Source organism: Nanorana parkeri, unplaced genomic scaffold, assembly GCF_000935625.1.
Source record: "Nanorana parkeri isolate BGI_ZX_2015 unplaced genomic scaffold, ASM93562v1 scaffold1153, whole genome shotgun sequence".
Classification (NCBI taxonomy): domain Eukaryota; kingdom Metazoa; phylum Chordata; class Amphibia; order Anura; family Dicroglossidae; genus Nanorana; species Nanorana parkeri.
Genome location: NW_017307421.1, coordinates 494,382 through 513,993, shown reverse-complemented (window position 1 = coordinate 513,993; position 19,612 = coordinate 494,382). Strand labels below are relative to the sequence as shown.

Here is a 19,612-nt window from a genome sequence, read left to right as displayed (position 1 = left end):
TGTGATAAAGCTGAACTCCAGGCATGATATATATATATATATATATATATTATATTATAGATATTTACATGTATGTGTGTAATACCCTGGATGTGCAGTTCTCTTCAGCCAGTCTGGTTTTTCAGGTTTCTGGTGTTCTCCTGCCATACTGCACAGAGAGGTGAGGGACCACCACTCAAATTAGAGCAGCATCCCAAATGCCTGCTAACTGATCAGGCAGTAAATGAAAAGCAGCATAGTGATCAGATTATCCCTCTGCTTACTCTGTTCTCTTCTCTCATCAGCATGATCATTGCAACAACATTCACAGTGCTGCAGAGCGAGTTCCTAATGGTGGCCAATCTGAGTTCTACTGTGCCAGAGGAGTACAGGAGGTTATTAACAAGAAATGTTTAGGCCCCATTCACTCCAGATCTGTTGCATTGTGTTACCATCCATTGATTAACAGATGATAACACAAGGGCAATGAAAAATTAATGGGTGTGAATGAGTACAGTGCACACCGCAGCTTTGCGTTGCTGTACATTGCGCTGAAATGCTTTAAAATTGCATGCTAACGCAATGCATCACAAGCCATTACAGTGAAGTATGTCCACTCAGGACATGTTACTTCACATAAAGCTTGTAAAAAATAAAAAAAAAGGCGTAAAGAAACGGATTGGAGGGAAATCGGAAAGGTACAATCGCAAGTCAACAGGCCCTCCTCCATTGACTTGCAAATACTTTATGATTTTGGTGTAAATGCACCCTTGCGTGCTTGCTGTGGATGCAGTAAAATAAAAATTTAATGAACACATGAAGTGCAGGAATTGGTGCAATTCAGCTTTAATTGTGTGTGTAACATGTTTCTTGTTGGTACAAAGTGTTTTTGGGAAGCTTTAGAATTATCTTTTTTATTGACTTGTATTGCCTATCTAACTGGTTGGTGTAATAAACACAATAAAACACTTGGTCCTTATGTAAGGCACGTAGGCTCATGAAGCTAGTTATACGTTTGTATGTTTGCATGTCACTATTGATGGACAAGTTAATGGAAAGAATTAGACAGCCCTAAAGCTAGCCATACACAGCCCAAATTTCAGCCTATCCCTGCTGAATCGGGCAAAATTCAAGCTGTAAATGGCCCAGTCAGCACCCATTAACTGAGCCAGGTGGAAAATTCTCAGCCGAACAATGACTTCATCCTATCAGAAGCAGTCAATGTTCAGGTATTCAGACAGCTGTGTGTGCTCTGGCTGTTTGAACACAGTGGCGGACAGTGGCAATTACCCTATCCACACTGTATTGTGTGGATGGAGGGAAGTTATTGATTTTCACTCATTCAGCCTGTGGGATGAGGAGGAAAAATCTAGCAACATATGGCTAGCTTTAGCGTATTATTGTTTACTTGTGTGGTTCAGTGTTCTGCTAGACCATGTAATTCCTCATCTATGCCCCAGCACTAAAAGCATGATATACCTCCCTTTTCTTGGACAATGTGAAGATTGGTGTAAGTAAAAGCACTGTATAGGTTTAACTAATTAAAACAACTTTTTTTGTTCACTATATACACTTTATAGACATAAATACACTTTATAGAATAATAGGAACACTATATAGATGTGCCTCAGAAAAAATGTAGCCTTGCTTAATATTAAGAATTCTGTAAACTGATCAACTGTTACATGAGCCTATGCTCCATTTTAAACTTGTAAAAGTGCTGTCTATGAGCAGTCATTCCCATTAATGAAATCACCTTTTACTATTACCTTTATTAGGCAGAATAGTCTTCTATGCCTGTCTCCTATTACTGTGCTACAGGGGCCAAACATTCCCTGACTTCATGGCTAAGGCCTGCCAGCAGCTATTATATTCAGTGGCGTCACAAGGGGGGTGCGGGCCGCACCCAGGTGACACCAAAATGACTGATTGAACAATAATCTGAGACCTTCTATGCCAATACTTGGCCTGTGTATTGTCTACCTAACGTTCAAGGGTAAGCTATATCTGTTGGAATTGCCTGGAATATGGACAGCTGACTCTCACCTGGACCAAATCTGTAAGGCAGAATTCACACCTAAGCATCACCTATTACACATGTTTTTTTTGTGTGTGTGTCGTATGCGCAGATTTTGGCACATTCATGTCAATAAGCAAAACGCGTATAATACGCATCCAAATCACACAAATAATCGCAACACACATTTTTCCAAGCGTTTCCTATTCAGTCTATGGGACAAAACGCACTGAAATCAGCCCCAAAGTAGCGCATGTAGTATTCCCTGCGACAGGCTTATTTCTACTTGCGATAAAAAGCTAACATGTGCACTGGGGCCATAGACATGAATGGGATTCCTAGCGTTGAGCCGTTTGTCCCACTGATTTACGTGCAACAAACAGCTTAGGTGTGAAGAGTACCCTACAGACTTAGTTGTCAGATGCCAGGAAGGAGATGTATTTGTAGTGTGTAGATACCTGAGGCTGTGTGAATGCATGAAACCCTGGTACCTAGTAGAGAAGGCTAGTAAGCAGACTGTACTCCCAGGAAAATGTAGTTGGTTTTCAGTGTAAATGATAATATAAAGGTACTAATTGTAGTTATTATGGGAAACAGCACTGTTTTAAATGTGATCAAACTTTCATAAACTTTTTTGGGTATTTGAAAGCAGAGGTATACCTTGTATAGGGTCCCAATATGATTTTAGAATCCTGCTTTTTGCGACCCCCATATTGTCCATTTTTACATATGTTCTATATGGAAGACACTACTGTTGAAACACCATGACAAACTGATACTTAAGGTTCAAGAATGATAGTAAACTGACAGAATGCGTCCTCTGATGTTCCCTTATATTAACTCCCTAGTGATGCCAGCTGACAAGTTATTTCTAAACTGTGAATAAAGTTTGCATTGTCTGCACACTGTTATAACTGCTGAAATAAAAATCATTTTTTTGAAAATGCGTTTGGTTTGGTCATTAATTAGCTGTCATTGTGGCAGGTTGTTTTATAGTCCATTCTATTGTGCTTTACATATAAAATGATAATACTAAAAAATATAGTCCGAAAATGGCTGCCAGCATGTGTCATCAGATTAGGCACACAAACAGACCTGTTAGATTTTCATGTTCCATTTGGTGAGGCCTGAAATGTCTGATTTCAGCCACATTGGATGAGAATGTTATATCATTTAGCACCTGCAGACATTACCAGCTGAAAGCTTCTAAGATGAATAACACTTGGACAGGTATACAAACCTTCCACAATTGCTGTTGCTTACCCTCATTAAAGCCAGCCTTGGAGGTGTCTACATACGCCACCTCTCCACTCCATGGTGTAAACACCTTAGTGTTTATCCCTGAAACTGGGCCTCCTGTTGACAAAATTAAAATTTGACCTTCTCAAATCCATGTGTATGAGCATATATTGTGGACATTTTCTAACAGTTTCAAACCACTTTCACTAAAATGGATCAAGGTAATCAAGCATGTCTGCCATATCAGTATATAAAATGTTGGTGCTAGCTGCAATTGCACCACCAATCAAATCGGTAAGATCCCTTGCTTTTATCACGTAATATATAGCCAACCTAAAGCTGGTAGATTTTCATACAAACATTCATATGAAAAATCTTGTCAGAACATTCGAAAATGCCATCAGAGACCTGTGGAGTGTCGAAGTTAAAATTCAATTTTTGGTATGAATAGAGTTTCTTGAATAGATTCCACACTATAGTTGAAAACAATCATAATTTTGACTCCAATAACTAGTAGAATTTTGTTTAGAAACTAATACATTCTCAGAATGTTCTTAGATTCTCTAATAGTGTATGGCCAGCTTTAGTAGAGCACATGGTTATATGTAACGAACTTACTAGTAGTTCAGAACAAAGTCTGAATCTTGAATATTGTCAATCAGATAAGAGTATTTTATTTGGAAGAAGTCCCAACATACAGTGTGTGCTAGCTAATTTGCTAGAAGGGAGGATCAGATTTTATTTACTTGGGCATGAAATCCTGGTCACAGTAACATTTGGCCTATTTCCCTTGGACAGTGCCTTTTCTTTTACAATAGATATATTGTATGCCTACGTGTACAGCTCACATTTATTGTTGAAAAGTGAAAAGCAAAATAGGGATGCCAAGTTTTCAGTTCTAAATGCATGAGGGTGGTACGGAGAGCCTTTAAATATCTGAACACTCTGTAGAAGGCACAATGACTGAATACAAGGACATGTGCATTTACCGTACATTTTGCTACATCAGCCTTTGTAGATGGTTACTTACTGAGATGAATCAGCAGTGGAAGTCATGTTAAAAGACAAAATCTACAATGGCCTGTCCGTGCTGGTCATTGACCTATCTACGCAAGTGCTTGCTTATCCTGATATTTTCTAGCAAGGTGCAATTTGCACATTGTTTGAGATGATCAGGTGTGGAAGAACCCATAGTGGGTTTCACTAGAAGATGATAATAAGTAGGGATGCACCGATACCGGTATTTTGGTACCGAGTACCGATAATTTTTTTTCGGTACTCGCCGATACCAATTACCGAGTTAACGGAAGTACCATTCAGGAAGCCAGGTGGCGTGTAATGACTCGCCACCTGGCTTCCTGATAAGCCGGGCAGTGTGTAAAGAGTCGCCACCCGGCTTCCCGATTACCAAGAAAGTCCCCTCTTACCTTAGTATGTGCAGCCTGTCATCCCCCGGGGCCTCTCCAGCGAGAACGCGGCCTTAGTCCGGTACCCAGCCGGAGCCGTCTAGCCGACCAATCAGGAAGCCGGGCGCAACGGCTGGGAGGCCGGCTCCATGCTCTCTTGTCATGAGATGACGAGGGAGCATTAAGCCAGCTTCCCGGCCAATCAGAAAGCAGGGCGTTGCATCATTAGATGGCGCCCGGCTTCCTGATTGGACGGCTCGGGCTGCATACCGGACGAAGGCCGCATTCTCGCTGAACAGGCCCCGTGGGGTTGACAGGCTGCACATACTAAGGTAAGGTAACCTTGCCTCACGAGGCCAGCTTCCGGTCAATCATGAAACCGAGCAGCGTGTAATGACGCGCTGACCGGCTTCCTGATACCGGAAGTACTCGTGCTAGGCATTTGGGCGAGTACGAGTACTTGCCCAAATACTCAGAATCGGTATCGATACTGGTATCGGTGCATCCCTAATAATAAGTGATCCTGCAAAGGAAGAAGCACTCATTTTGTGGACACGGACATTTTCCAACATGGCAGTAAATCTCGTGACCAGGTGATTATTAGAAACAGAAACATGTCTGCCACTGCACTTATACTGCACATACACTAAATCCACCAATCAACAAAGTCGGGAGAATATTTCCGCAGGTCTTGGTGATACTGTTAGGAAGGAAAACTCCTTTGTTTAGGTAGCCTTAGGGTGGCCATACTCTGTCCACAGATGCAAGGGATGTGACCACTTTAGAAGATTGTTTTAGGATTATCAGGAGTATGTTTGTTAATCTCTAACTAAATGCCAACCTTTATCTTATTTCTAGCAGTGTCTAATCTCTGGTGAGAGAGCAGTTCCCCATACATAAACCTTTCTTTATTGCCAGATAATTTGAAGACTGTGGTGAGCTCTACAAATATAAAGGTGGGTAGATGTAACACAGCCTGTCATAGAACTTTTGGGTAGTCCTAATCACAATTTGATATAAATTGCCATAGACTGGTATGAAGACCTGTATAAAGCTTTTCTCTCTGTGATAATTTCTCTCTTCTTCCATTCTTCCATTCCATCACCCATCAGTACTACAACACAAAAGTACACAAATTATTTGTTTACAGATTGTCCCCCTTTCTTGGCATCATTGAAATGCCAAGATCATTTACTAATGGCAGAATGATGTAGTTAGTCACTGCAGCGGACTGCGAAGTGCTATAACTGAGAAGTCGCGCGTTAACACTGTTAGGATATGCAGCTATACTGTAAACTTAATATAGTTAAAGCACTGGGCAGCCCTCTCCCCACTAATTTCTGGATTATGAGTATTTTTCTCAATGTATACTTTGGTTTTATAATAAACATTCTGCTATGAGAAGCATATATTTTCTTCCCCTGAGCATTATACTTGTGTATGTCGACGAGAGGATGTGTGAACCTGTCTGGAACCCCTTTGTATGCTGAGCCTGTTACTACTTAGGTGGCGGAGAGTGATACGGTGCAGAGGATATCACTGTCATTGGTGATCATACCTCTGTGGTGAGTTTCAGTCCACAAGGCACTGGGATCACTTGTTTTAGCATGGAGTGTTGCACATTTTGGAACTAATTCATATTTTTACAATTAAAATAATATATGAATATGCACTAATTGTTTACAATTGCACACAGTTGATATAGTCACAGGCTTAGTCACAAAAGGGTGAAGAGTTTGGAGAAGGCAGGAGAAGTGAACAATCTAGGATAATATAGCTGAACTGGAAAGTGAGCGGAATTGGAGAATTTTTCTGAATCTATTTTGGCCTAAATTGTTCACTTCTGCCTTTTCCAAACGCCTCACCCTTCTGTGAATAACCCTGTTACTGTAAATGACAGTATCTATGTGTTACTGTTATATGACCGCTATATGTGTTATTTTTAGGAGGTGCTGCACAAACTAAAATACTTGTTTTTATATATTAGTTACACAGTACAGCAATGTTTTTTCACATATTAGAAAACTGGTAAAATATGTGGGCATCTATTGGGCAAGTATAATAAACAAGCAGCAAACAATCATGATGTGACAACCATGACAATATTCAGTCAACATACAGACAATCCGAACAATATACAGACAACGAATGGTAGTTGTGAAAGCATGAGTGCAACAATTGGGCAATTCTGAGACTATGCTGGCAACACATGGACAATTGTGAAAATAGGTAGAAAGCAAATGTACAGCTGTGACAACATATGGCCAGAAATCCCTTCTCCAAACCCCTCATCCAAAATAACATTTCCCTCCCTCCATTCCAGCTCATCAGAGTTCAGATACAGTGGCACCTTGCTGAGTGAGGGGAAGTCCTCCCCCATGTGATGCAGCTAAGCCAAGGAGAAGCCTGATTGTTTTTCCTGCCACAATGACTTTCTGAGGTCTAACGGGGCTGGATCCTGCATTTGGCACTCAGGCTGACACACAGTGCAACATGTTGAGTTAGAGGGTGTTATAAAGGTTCACCAGTTGGGGAGCCCCGTCTCTAAAGACCCCTACGCTCATTGAGGGGGGTGAACACTGGGAAGGGATGCTGAGCCTCCCTATAATTCCCCTCCATGAGAGGGTAACATCCCTGTGCTGAGGACTGGTTAGTGAGTGGGCTTTGCCCTTTGCTGTGTTGCCAAACCCTAAGTGATATTGCTTTTGGACATCCAAGTCATCTATAAATCAGCCTGTGTCTTTTACGGTATGATTAAGAAAAGAGGATTATGACTTTCATATAAAACTTTCATATAAAATCTTTTTCTTAAAATACATTACAGGGCACGGGTCCCTCCCATCTGTTCTTCGGATCCCCTTATTGCTTGCTTGCTAAAAACAAAACAAAAAAAAACGAGGCTTGCTGGGAAGCAGGAAGGGTTATATGGGGCTGTGCACAACTTTTTTTGTGCCAGTGTCCAGTCACCTTAAAGTTGCAGCACATAACCCATTTGTCTAAGAATCCAGTGTCCTGTACTGCACTCCAAGAAAAGGATTTTTCAGGTAAGTCAAAAATCCTATTTCCCACCTAGCCACTGATCCCGTTAAGACTCTCTCAGCTGTAATTTTCATGGAAACTTTAAATCTGACTGGTTCATTTAGGAACTAAAGATAGTTGTCAGCATTGAGGCTTTTGTATTGAAGCTGTTTTGCTGTGCAAAGAGGGTGCAAATGTGAGTACTGTTTCTCCTACTGGTGTGCATCCCTGAAAATTATCCCAACAGTATACTGATAATGGGAATGCACAAGATGATCAAGGAGTGCTCTTAAGAAAATATTTGTGATATGTGTAAAAGCAGGACTGCTCCATCCTAGCACTTAAAAACGTTCTGTGCTTTCCACAAGTGCATACTTCTGCACGTGAAGGACTAAGAGTAAAATGCTAAATATAAGATACAGTTCGTAAGGGGTGAATGTTTGGTGCAGGGCTCCACTAAACCTGGAGATCTATCTACACAAGCGTTTTTACCTAAAGCACCTGGAATTCCAGGTATATAGGGGAAAACAAGGGTAGATGAAAAATCTGCCATAAGTCCACTTGGCTGAATGCTTTCTTGACCCTATGTTACACTATACATGCTCTTGCCATCTTTGTTCACCTCCTCTCGCAGATTTTTCGTAGCTGAAAGGAACTCTCCTGTACAACTGTACAATTTTTTTACACTGAATTGAAAAATGAAGCAGTCAGGTTGGGCAGTTTTCCATTATTTCTGATGCGGATGTATCAAATGGTATAACTAAATGCAGTCTGAAGGCTTCAGTTTGCAAGATTCAGGAACATCTCTCTTAAAGTGGCCATACACTTTACAACCCTCTCAAGACTTTTGTCTTGCGAGGGTTGTAAAGTACTTAAAAAAACGTACAATCTTCCCATCTTGGACAGGCAGATCGTACTTGCGATCATCGCAAGCCTGCCCCCCTGAGGGGCGGGCTTACGATGACTGCAATGAGGGGCGGGCTTACGATGACTGCAAACGTGCGACCGTACAGAAGAAACGGTTGCACGCCTTCCATACACTGCACGATTCTCGTACGATTGTGGGATTTCCTGCGATTCTCGTACGAGAATCGTGCAGTGTATGGGCACCTTTAAGGTGGCCATACAGGTGAAACTCAAATAATTAGAATATTGTGCAAAGTTCATTTATTTCACTAATGCAACTTATGCGGTGAAACTAATATATGAGATAGACTCATTACATGCAAAGCAAGATAATTCAAGACGTGATTTGTCATAATTGTGATGATTATGGCTTACAGCTCATGAAAACCCCAAGAACCCCAAATCCACAACCTCAAAAAAGTAGATTATTACATGCAATCAATAAAACAAGGCTTGTACATAGAACAATATCGGACCTCTGAAAAGTACAAGCATGCATATGTACTCAGTACTTGGTTTGGGCCCCTTTTGCAGCACTTACTGCCATTACTTTTGCACGATATTCTAATTATTCGAGTTTCACCTGTATATCTTACAACAATTGTACAACTTTCTTTCTCCCGACATCCCACCCTCGTTCAACTTTCATTCAAACAGTCCATCATGCACAGACCAATGTAGTTCATGATTATCGTTCCTCAGCACCACTAACTGGCGGGGACAGTCACCCGGCGGGATAAGGTATGCCGCCGTGTCCCCTCTTCTCTCTCCTGATACTGTCGGCAATCAGTCCACGACCGAGCGCCCGACTTTTCAGAGGGGGGTGACACCAAAATGACTGCCAGTCAATTTGGTGTCACCTGGGTGCGGGCCGCACCCCCCTTGTGAAGCCACTGTGGGCACCTTTAGGGAACATTGCTCCACTGTGGATGTGGGTTTACTTACGTTACCTATCGGCTTAAAGTCTAAGTCCACTTTTACATGGTTCGAATTTTGCACAAACGTTCATATGAAAAATCTCAGAACATTCAATAATGCTATCGGAGACTTGACCAATGTCATTTGAAATTTTGTTCAGTTTTAATATTTGATTTTAGAATGAATGGAGTTTTCCCAAACAAAAACCACATTCACTGTTAGAATTTCATTCATTAGAGAAAAATTATCCATCCTGCTCCTTCATCAACGATCATTGATTTGACCCCATTAACTACTCAGAAAACTGAACGAATGTTCTGAAAATGACAGTTTTCATATGAAATTCTAGCCATGTTATTAGGTCCGAGGTGTGGGCCCGATGTGATGAGGAGGACCTCCCTTGCAACCCCATCTGATGCCCACTGGGTTGAAGACAGTGTGCTCAGGCAGGGGGTGCACAAGTGCCGGATCAGGGTTTCCAGGTATCTACAGTAGGTGGTAGTTGAGCAGAGTAGGCAACCGTGCAGAGGAAGTGAAGACAAGCCGGGTCGATATTAGGCGGACAGCGAAGTACCAGACAGGATCCAGAGAATAGTCGAGGGACAAGCCGGGTCAGTATTAGGCGGACAGCGAAGTACAGAAGGATAATCCAAAGGGAACGTCAAGAAGGAAGTCAGGTAGTGAGGAAACAATACAGGAGCGGATCACAGATGACTGGTGCTGGCTAGTAATCACTCAGCAATGAATCCCAGTTCTGTGGGGCTTTAAATAGGCTGAGACGTTGTACTGCGCGTGCGCCGATGTGATGACGTCACCGCTGGGTCACAGGGCATCTGCGCCTGCGCGGCCCTCAAGCGCCTCGTGCCGAGCCCGCCAGGAAGCTGTCAGCGCGAAGGGCCAATCACAGGCACTGAGACATTTCCCGATCTCTGCAGCTGCGGACCGGGAACATGTCTCAGTGCCTGTGATTGGCCCTGCGCGCTGACGGCTTCCTAGCGGGCTCGGTACGAGGCGCTTGCGAACACGCCCGAGCCCATCACTATTCCTAATCACCCATAACAGAGATCTTCACTGGGAGGCCTGCTTGGCACCACACATCCTTTTTATACAAATCTCCACTATTGGGTTTTGTTTCTTCGCATATGCACACTGTACTCTATTCATTCCAGAGGAAAAAATACAAACTCTGTAGAAAAATATGCTTGGTACCGAAGATAATATTGTTCCTTTAAAATCATAATGAAGATGGACAAATTCTGCAAAGTGGTCAAATTTAGTCTCTGACCCATGGATTCTTGAAAGTGTTAAACTTCAACTGTGGCTAGAGTTTGAAATATAGGCTGCTCCAAGATCCTTTGTATTCAAGGAGTAACACCTCATATGCAGTCAAAATTCATACAGCAAAACGTCATGGAAGTAAGTTCTCAGCCAAATATATTCAGGAAGTTCTCTCCAGGAATTTAGAATTCCCTTGGCCAGGAAGACAGTTTAGGCTCACAATGACTGTACAGCAGGAGGATGGCTACAGAGCTTCAGAACAAAGCTTTTTTTTAATAAACATCAAGAATAGGCATTACTGAAAAACATTCAGGGGTACAAAGGAGTATTTTAAATGACCGTATTTGTCTTTTTTTTTATATTGCGTAGGGGGATAGATTGCAGTGGGGAACAGTTTGTTCTGGGAGTAAAGATCCTCTTTAACCAGGGTGTCATAGGCATGCCCACTACAGAGCAGGGTATAATCAAGCAGGCCTGAGCTCATAGAAGGGGGTGGGAACTGCCCAACCTGAAGTTTTTTTTTAACTTTAGCATAGCTCCCAACTGTCACTCTTTTGGAACCATATATCTTTGGAACTTTTTCTTACTTAGTTGTCCCTCTTTTTGGTTTAATGCATAGATCGCAATAAAAACATTTTTTTTTATTTAACTATCAAAGCATTTTACTGCACTAAACCTTTTATCTAACCTTTAGATTAGGGATGCACCGATACCGCTTTTTCCAGACCGAGTACATGTACAAATACTTTTCCTCAAGAACTCACCAATAACAACCTACAAATTCCAGCAATAAATATACAGCAATCAGTTATAGAGGACTACAAATCTTGGCAATACGTTATGCAGCTATAGAGGACTACATATCTCAGCAATACATTATACAGCAATGCAGAATAATATCTTCAGCTATAGAGGACTATAAATCTCAGCAATACATTACACAGCAATGCCGAATAATATCTTCAGCTATAGAGGACTATAAATCTCAGCAATACATTACACAGCAATGCAGAATAATATCTTCAGCTATGAAGGACTATAAATCTCAGCGATACATTACACAGCAATGCCGAATAATATCTTCAGCTATAGAGGACTATAAATCTCAGCGATACATTACACAGCAATGCAGAATAATCTCATCAGCTATAGAGGACTATAAATATCAGCAATGCAGAACAATATAATTAGCTAGAGAGGACTACAAATCCTAGCAATACATTATACAATGCAGAATAGTAGTATATGAATTTTCTATATACTCTGTGCATCAGCTCTCCAGGGTGCTGGTCTGATGTCTCGGGCAGAGGATCTCAGGAGAGGTCTCACCCGGAAGAGATGTGCGTATTGCGAAAGTACTGTAAACAGGCGCTGCACCGTTCCCCAGAAGGTTGCTGCCAAGTCCCCAGCAAGCAAGGGACCTTACAGGAGCTGATTTAATAAGGCATTGCAAGCCACAGGCATGACTCCCAGAGGCAGAAGCATGATGGGATTTGTAGTTTCAGCACAGCAGGAGAGCCAAGGTTGCCTACCCCTGCCTTATGTCAATACTCGCCACGCCCCCCACACTGCACGCTGTAATCTTCGCGGCAGTTGGCGCTCTGATGACAGTAGGTGTCGCAGTAAGTCATGGTCCAGGTAGGACTGAATCCGGTGCAGGCGTTAATCCTCCCAAGGCAAATCCGGGATGACCGCGCCTGGCGCAAATAGTGAATTCCAGGGACCTGTAAAGCCCACACTGAGCAGAAGATTAGCCAAAGCCTGGAACTCTGGAGCTGCATCCTGGGACATCCAGAGTCAGGATCCAGGGAAGAGACCCGCTGTGTGGTTCCCCAGAAGGCTGTCGCTTTGATTTTAAATTTTAAAGTGCCGGCATTGATTTTGGGAATGGGTGCATTTTCATGAGTATTCGTACCCGTGAAAATGGCTAGGATCAGCACCGATACCAACACTGGTATTGGTGCTTCACAACTTTAACCCCACAAGAACCCTTTCGCTGCCACAGGCTTTTTTTGTTCTGTTTTTTCCACATGATATAATCCACATTTTAGGCCTGAAAATGACTTCAAACCCCCAAATTATTATACATTTTCTGAAAGCCAACCCTCTGTAGAACACAATGGTGGCAGTTGCAAAGTTTATGTTGCAGGATATTGGTGCAACTCTTTATCAAGCCCAAATATTTAGTAAACAAATGCACTTAAGTAAATTTTAGTGTCCCAAAACACAATAAAATACGCATTTTTAAAATAAAATCTAAAAGATGAGGTCATGACATGTAAATAGATACCCAACATGGCCAGGTTTAAAATTGGGTGCGTCCGTGAAATGGCAACAAAATGCAGTACCGCAAAAAGTCCATAGACGACGCTTTAAGAGCCCCTACAGGTTATCAGTTTAGAGATACGTGTAGAAATTTGCACTAGAATGATTGCTCTCACTCTGGCGTGCGTGGTGATACCCAACATTTGTAGCGCGATTGACGTTTTCTTACGTAGGCGCACCCAATGTGTGTTTGCATTAATGTGCGTGCGCCAGTGGGGGCGTGGGACTTTAACATTTTACATTTATTTAAAAGCTTTTTTTTTTAACTTTAATTGTTATCACATAGTGGGACCTACAATCCCCTCATATGATAGGATATTGGTGGTGACAGGTCCTCTTTGAGGTGACAATGGGGGTCAAAAAAGACCAGGTCAGGCTTTTGGAGTCTGGAATAGGCAACCTCAACGCTCCAGCTGTTGTGGAACTACAAGTCTCATGATGCATTGCAAGACTCTGACAACCACACACATGACTCCCAGAGGCAGAGGCATGATGGGATTTGTATTTTCACCACAGCTGGCTTGCCAAGGTTGCCTAGCCCTGCTAGGGTTGGATTCTGTTGATATGTTTTCTAGAAGATCATTTCCTCTTTAAATAAGCTATCGAGCACAATGTTTCCTTTCCTCCGGTTGGCCTCCTATGGCCAGGCATATAGCGGGTTACATATTAGCTAATGGCGCGGAAATAGTTGTAATGACATCACCGCTGGAGGCAGGGAATAACCAGCGCGTTGAGTGACAGCCCAGTGGGCGTGGTATCCCCGGGTTCCCGGATACGAAGGACTGGATTTATAACAACCTGGGGCGTTCTCTACATCCTTCCTCCTCCTGTCTCTATGGCAACCCCTCCTCCGCCGATGATTGGCAGCCTGTGGTGGGCGGGGGTGAGTCAATGACGGGCGTGGGACAGACTAGAGTAGGAGGGTGATTGCGCGCTCCCGGAGCTCTGCCCATCCCGCTTTTCCAGACTCTCTTCTGAGTCCCGCTGAGGCCATTCACTTCCCTCGGATCCCACCGAGCGGCCCTAATGCTGGCAGTCGTGGGGATGACGAACAGGTAAGAGCGCCCCTTACTAGTACAATGTGTCTGTCCCTAGTCAGCGGGCTCCTTTCTATCGCACGGTGCCAGGGCGGTGTGCTCAGTGTACTTTATAATGTGAACTGGATGCTTTCCGACTGAATGCTGCCTTCCATATTGGTTTCCTATAGCCCGGGGCTCCGTGACTTCCCATGACTCATAAACACACATGTGTACACCCAGGACTTTGAGCCGTGTGATTAATTGGCTATGCCATGGAATGTGTCTGGGGTGAGCTCTCCTCCGTCTTCGGGAGGACCGCACCAGCCAGGACAAGAGTGGTAGAAGCTGTCATCGGAGCAGGGCCCCCAGTCCCAGACAGCTCACTCTCCTCTGCCCATTATGGGCCCCTGTGTGATCGGCCATTCACATCATACACATGTTCTCATAGTCTTTACCTGGAAGCTTTCACTCTGCTCCACACTCAGAGACTTTTTACTATATAGAAGCGTCTAAAAGTATGCAACATCTGCAGGCACCCTGGTCTAAAAGGGTCAGATTTTAAGGGGGGGCCCCACACAAGAACACACAAAAAGTGGGTTCCCCTTCACATCAGAGTCATCCTTTGCATCAGGAGCCCTTTTCACCTCGGTTTTCATTTTCCCCTGCCCAAGGGGTATGTGTGTGTTTGTTTCCAAAGATGTCTGTCCTTTTTTCTCAGGGGTCCTTCGGTGGTATGTAAATGACTGGAGAGGGGCACAGATGAGCAAATCAATCCATCAGCATCAAGCCAGCTGTTCGGCCGGGAAGCCGGCTTTCCAGCCAATCAGCATGGAGCTGTGTTCCCGACCAATCAGGAAGCTGGGAGGTGGGTCATTACTTGCCGCCCAGCGACCTGATTGGGCGTGAAACCTGCTTCCCAGCCAATCAAGCCGACCAAACAACATGGAGCCGGCTTCTCGAGCAAACAGGAAGCTGGGTGGTATGTCATTACCCACCGCCCAGCTTCTTGCCAACAGAAGCGTCGGTATCGGCGAGTACCGAAAGCAAAGTATCGGTACTCGTACTTCATACCGAAAAAACGTTATCGGTGCATCCCTACTTTATGCAGTCCTCTGCCTGTGTGAACAAGCCCTTAAGGTGGCAGTACATGTGCTGATTTCTGGGCTGAATGAGAGAAATCACTCAGTTTTCCCATCTAGACTAAACAGCGTGGAGAAATGAATCTCCTCTGCTTGTTGTATTCTGGGAGCTGGCACCTGCAGCTGTCCACATACTCAAACAAAACTGAATTTGATTGCATCAACTTAAAATATAAATGCTCCGCGCCAATATGTATCCCTTGCAGCAAACACTAAAATAGTGCTAAAACAAAATTCTTACCTATTATTCAAAAACCAAAAATTTTTTATCAAGTCTACGGAAAAGGAAACGTCACTTCTATCCTGTCCAGCATCCACAGTCCCACCGCTACAATGTTCCATATGTGGTGATCAGTACGTGCTTTCCTCCACCACTGACGTGATCCCCCTCCAGTGTGCAGCTCACCTCATCCCTGTTTCTAAGGCCTTAAATTGCCAATCCTCTTTTGGATTCAGCCACGGGCAGGATAGTGCCCGAACCAGTGGCAGCCGCTTGATCACTCCTACCCCGGTCTCCTTACAATCCAGTAACCATATTCAAGGCAAAAAAGTAATCCATATTGCACACCGCTCATATACAAATTATTTATTAAAATGCTGCTCTCACAAACCCCTAATCGCATAAAATTCCTGTCTGCAGCCACTTCACAAGGAGTTCCGTCAGTCTGTCCTGCTAGCCCCGGGAACGCTGTTTTCATCCAGGGGTGGCATCTTCTTCCTGGACTGAGATGCTGGTTCAGAGATGGTAGGTGTTAACCAATGTCTGACGCTGATCTGCCCCTGCTGCAGCCTCTCACCAAGTGATCAGTGGAGTAGAGTAAACTGATGAAACTGCCTGCAGCAGACTGATATACTCTCAGCCTAGGAAATGTCACCTGTCTGGAGATAAAGGACTGCTTTTTAATAATAAAATGTGCAGCTTTTTCTTGGGAAAAATGATCTTGTTACTGTATACGGTACACGTACATACTTATGAAGGATCCACTCTCCATGACTTCTAAATTTCATATTCTAATAAAGGTATGAAATGTCATAGTCCTGGGAACATTTACCTTGTCTGGTCTACATTAGATTCTATATCTAAAAGGTACTTTGAAAATTCCAGGAACTCTCTCTTTTTGCACGCTGTCTTCAAAGCTGAGTTGAATAAAATTCCCCTATTCTTTGCTTGGAACGTCTGGCTGTAAAGTGGGTGACAGTATGGCTCCCTTGTTTTCAAATCTTTATCTTACAATTGATGGTAAGTCTTCTCTACTTCCCCAGGAGCCATAGCAAAATAAAGCTAGCCATACACTAGTAGATTTCAGAACTTAAAGGAGAACTATGAGATGAGTGAAAATCACTCAGCCTCATAGTTCTAGCCGGCCTGTGATAATGAAACTGTCACAAGCTGGCTCAATAAATCGGGAAGTGAGCGAACACATACCATCGCTTGCTCACTTCTTGATCCTGTCCCTGCAGAGGGCCGTGACTGTCACTCACGGCTCCCTGCAGGGAATTCTCCGATCCGATCCTCCAGCACTGACTGGCGGAACGGACAGGGAGGGGGCGGGTACAGCTGGCTCTGCCTCTAGATAGGCAGAGCCAGCTGTCACTCACGCAGCTGGGTGGATCTCGACAGTAATGTCGGGATCCGTTCTGGCTGCGGCGTCTCAGTATGCCGCGAGCTGTAGCTTGCTATATACTGAGCTTTGGGTGACGGGAGGGCGCTAGTTTGTGTCCTACCATTACCCTTAGAAGAACTATGGGGAAAAGCCCTGACCCCATAGTTCTCCTTTAAGATCTTTAGCACCTGATAATGCCATCAGAGACTTGATGAATGTTGAACAAAATGTTGTTTTATTTTAACATTCAATTTTTTGGAATGAATGGAGTTTCCCGAACGAAAACCACATTCACTGTTAGAATTTCGTTTTGATCGAGAATAAATTTCCATCCTGCTCCTTCAACCTTTTGTTGTCACTATGGTCGAAATCAATGATTGATTTGACCCCAACAAATAAAAAGTCCAATGAAAGATCTTTAATTCGAGGGTTCTTTCAAAAATCTACTAGTGTATGGCCACTTTGAAGTAGTACTAAAAGGCTGAGAGTTTTTTACCTTAATGCATTCTCTGCACTAAGAAAAATAACGCCCAGTACCTTTTTGACTCCACCAGCCTGCCCACAATTGCCTGTCAACGCTGCTGGTCATCGACGTCGGTTCCCGAATAGATCCTCCGGCCCCAACTTCCTGGTTGCAGGGGAGGATACTGAGAGCAGAGGACCATAGGCTCCTTCTGCCGTCAATCACACTTTAGGGAGGAGGGGTGTGGCTTGCCACAGGGCTGTGTGTGTCTATGGATGCACACAGCTACTGTGGGCACGGCTGGGAACACGCACGCACGTGTACCTCCACAGCAAACCCTTAGCTGCTGGCAGCACCTGGGTGGTGGGGACCCAGTGGAGAATGAATGAGAAAAAAAACCTCCCGACTGCCATGTGATCTTGTCATTTAATGCAATGCTTAGGGCCCTTTAGGGCTTGTTCACACCAAATGCAGACCAGACCTGCATGAGTTTCTGCACACGCAGTGCAGTGTGTTCTGCTGCGGGTTTTTTTTTTTTGTTTAAAATGGGCTTTCAGTGCGTTTGCATGCGTTCCAGAGCAGGTAAAATCGGGCTTGCTGCAGTTTTTTTACATGCTCTGGAACTGAACGCTGCGGTGTGAGCTAGAGCCCAAAATACCATTGGAATACATTGGACGCAGTTTTGATCTGGTGTGTAACTGCTCTGCTCCTGGAACGTGCTTGTGAACTAGCCCTTAGTGTGTCTTTTACAGAAGGAGTCCATTTTGATGCAAATTTTCTGTAATAAAAACAGACCCAGTAACTGATAGACACTTGACATTTCAGATGGAAAATTCTATAAATCTTCCCAGTTTAGTTTCTGACTGAATTTTGTCCATACAAGGTATAGGCAAAGGTCCCAAACAACAGGAAGATTGAATGAATGTGTGGAATGTCTGATTCCTTTACTTTGTTGTGCAATGTGTGTCCTATAACCCGCAGGAATAGAGGAGAGTAATTACAGGACCATATGGCCAACACAGCAAACAGCAGGGTTATGTTGTAGTTCCCACTAATCTCTTCCCTGACCTCTGTGTAGTCTGACAACTGTTCTAGGGAAGTGCCGTAGGATGTCTGTGAGAATGAGTATTGAGTGTGCTTCCTGATGGTAAAACCTGCACTGGCCTCTTCATGCAGCTTGTGTGATACCTGGTGTGTTTTGCTGTATGTATTGTTTCAGTCTCCAGTGTGGCTATAGCCAGATCATTCATTCTGTCTTTGTTGTTGTTGTTGTTGTTGTTGTTGTTGTTGTTGTTGTTGTTGTTGTTTTTAAATGGCAGTTCTGCTTTCCCAGGTGAATTTGGGGTCCCCCCACTGATCTGGCCCCCTCAAGGCAATCCCACCAAATCCTATCCACCTCCCGCAATATTTGCCTTTTGGGCGAACACTCTTTCCCCTCTGCCGGTGTACTATTATTATAATATTATTATTATACAGGATTTATATAGCGCTAACAGTTTGCCCAGCGCTTTACAATATAAGGAAGACATTACAATCACAATACAATTCAAGACAATGTGGTAAGGAGGGCTACCCATGCTCTGTACACGGCTAATGGCGAGCACTCGTTGGTTGTCGCCTGACCGCGCAGACCAATGAGAAGCGCTTCTTAAAAAGTGGCTGCCATCTTTATAAAAGGATCCCCCGAACAATGTGTGGTTTGTAGAGGTGTTATTAGTACACAGTATAAATTGATAAAGGAAGACACAGCCAACCTACTGCTACATGAATGTCTTTATGGTCTAACACAGGGGTAGCCAAACTCCGGCCTTCCAGCTGTGGGGAAACTACAAATCCCATTATGCATCTCTCCGGGAGTAAAGCCTGTGGCTGAGAGAATCTTGCAATGCCTCATGGGATTTGTAGTTTCACCACAGCTGGAGGGGCACAGTTTGGCTACCCCCTGTGAGGTGACGTGTGAGGTTGCCCATAAATAAACTTGTTAAATTTAGCAGGGCAACCTCTGGCCTCTTATATTCTATGGAGAGGGAGTACATCATTTACCAGTCTTGCCCAGGCAGTAATATCCATGGGTGCTGTGTAAATCCAGTGTAATACTACAGTACTTGTATAAATATGGGCTGAAAAACTTGGCTTATACTCGAGTATATACGGTAGTCTCAAAAGGGTCTTTTGAGCACTTCCAAGATCCATATTGCAAAATACCCCCAAAAAGCACCACCTTGGATTACAAACCTTGGTGATTTCCAAGTTTTGTCAAATTCCATAATCTGAGACAAAATGATCTGACCAAGGGGCAAA

General features: G+C 43.6%; 1 protein-coding gene across 1 annotated transcript in view; it reads left to right on the top strand.

Annotated features, from left to right (window-relative positions):
* The first annotated feature begins 13,881 nt into the window (after positions 1 to 13,881).
* The window catches only part of LIMS1 (LIM zinc finger domain containing 1), a 78,413-nt gene continuing 72,682 nt past the window's right edge, over positions 13,882 to 19,612 (top strand). The window contains exon 1 of the mRNA XM_018568203.1: positions 13,882 to 14,141. Within this exon, the coding sequence (XP_018423705.1) occupies positions 14,113 to 14,141 (29 nt within the window). The 5' untranslated portion in view covers positions 13,882 to 14,112. The remainder of the gene's footprint in view (positions 14,142 to 19,612) is intronic.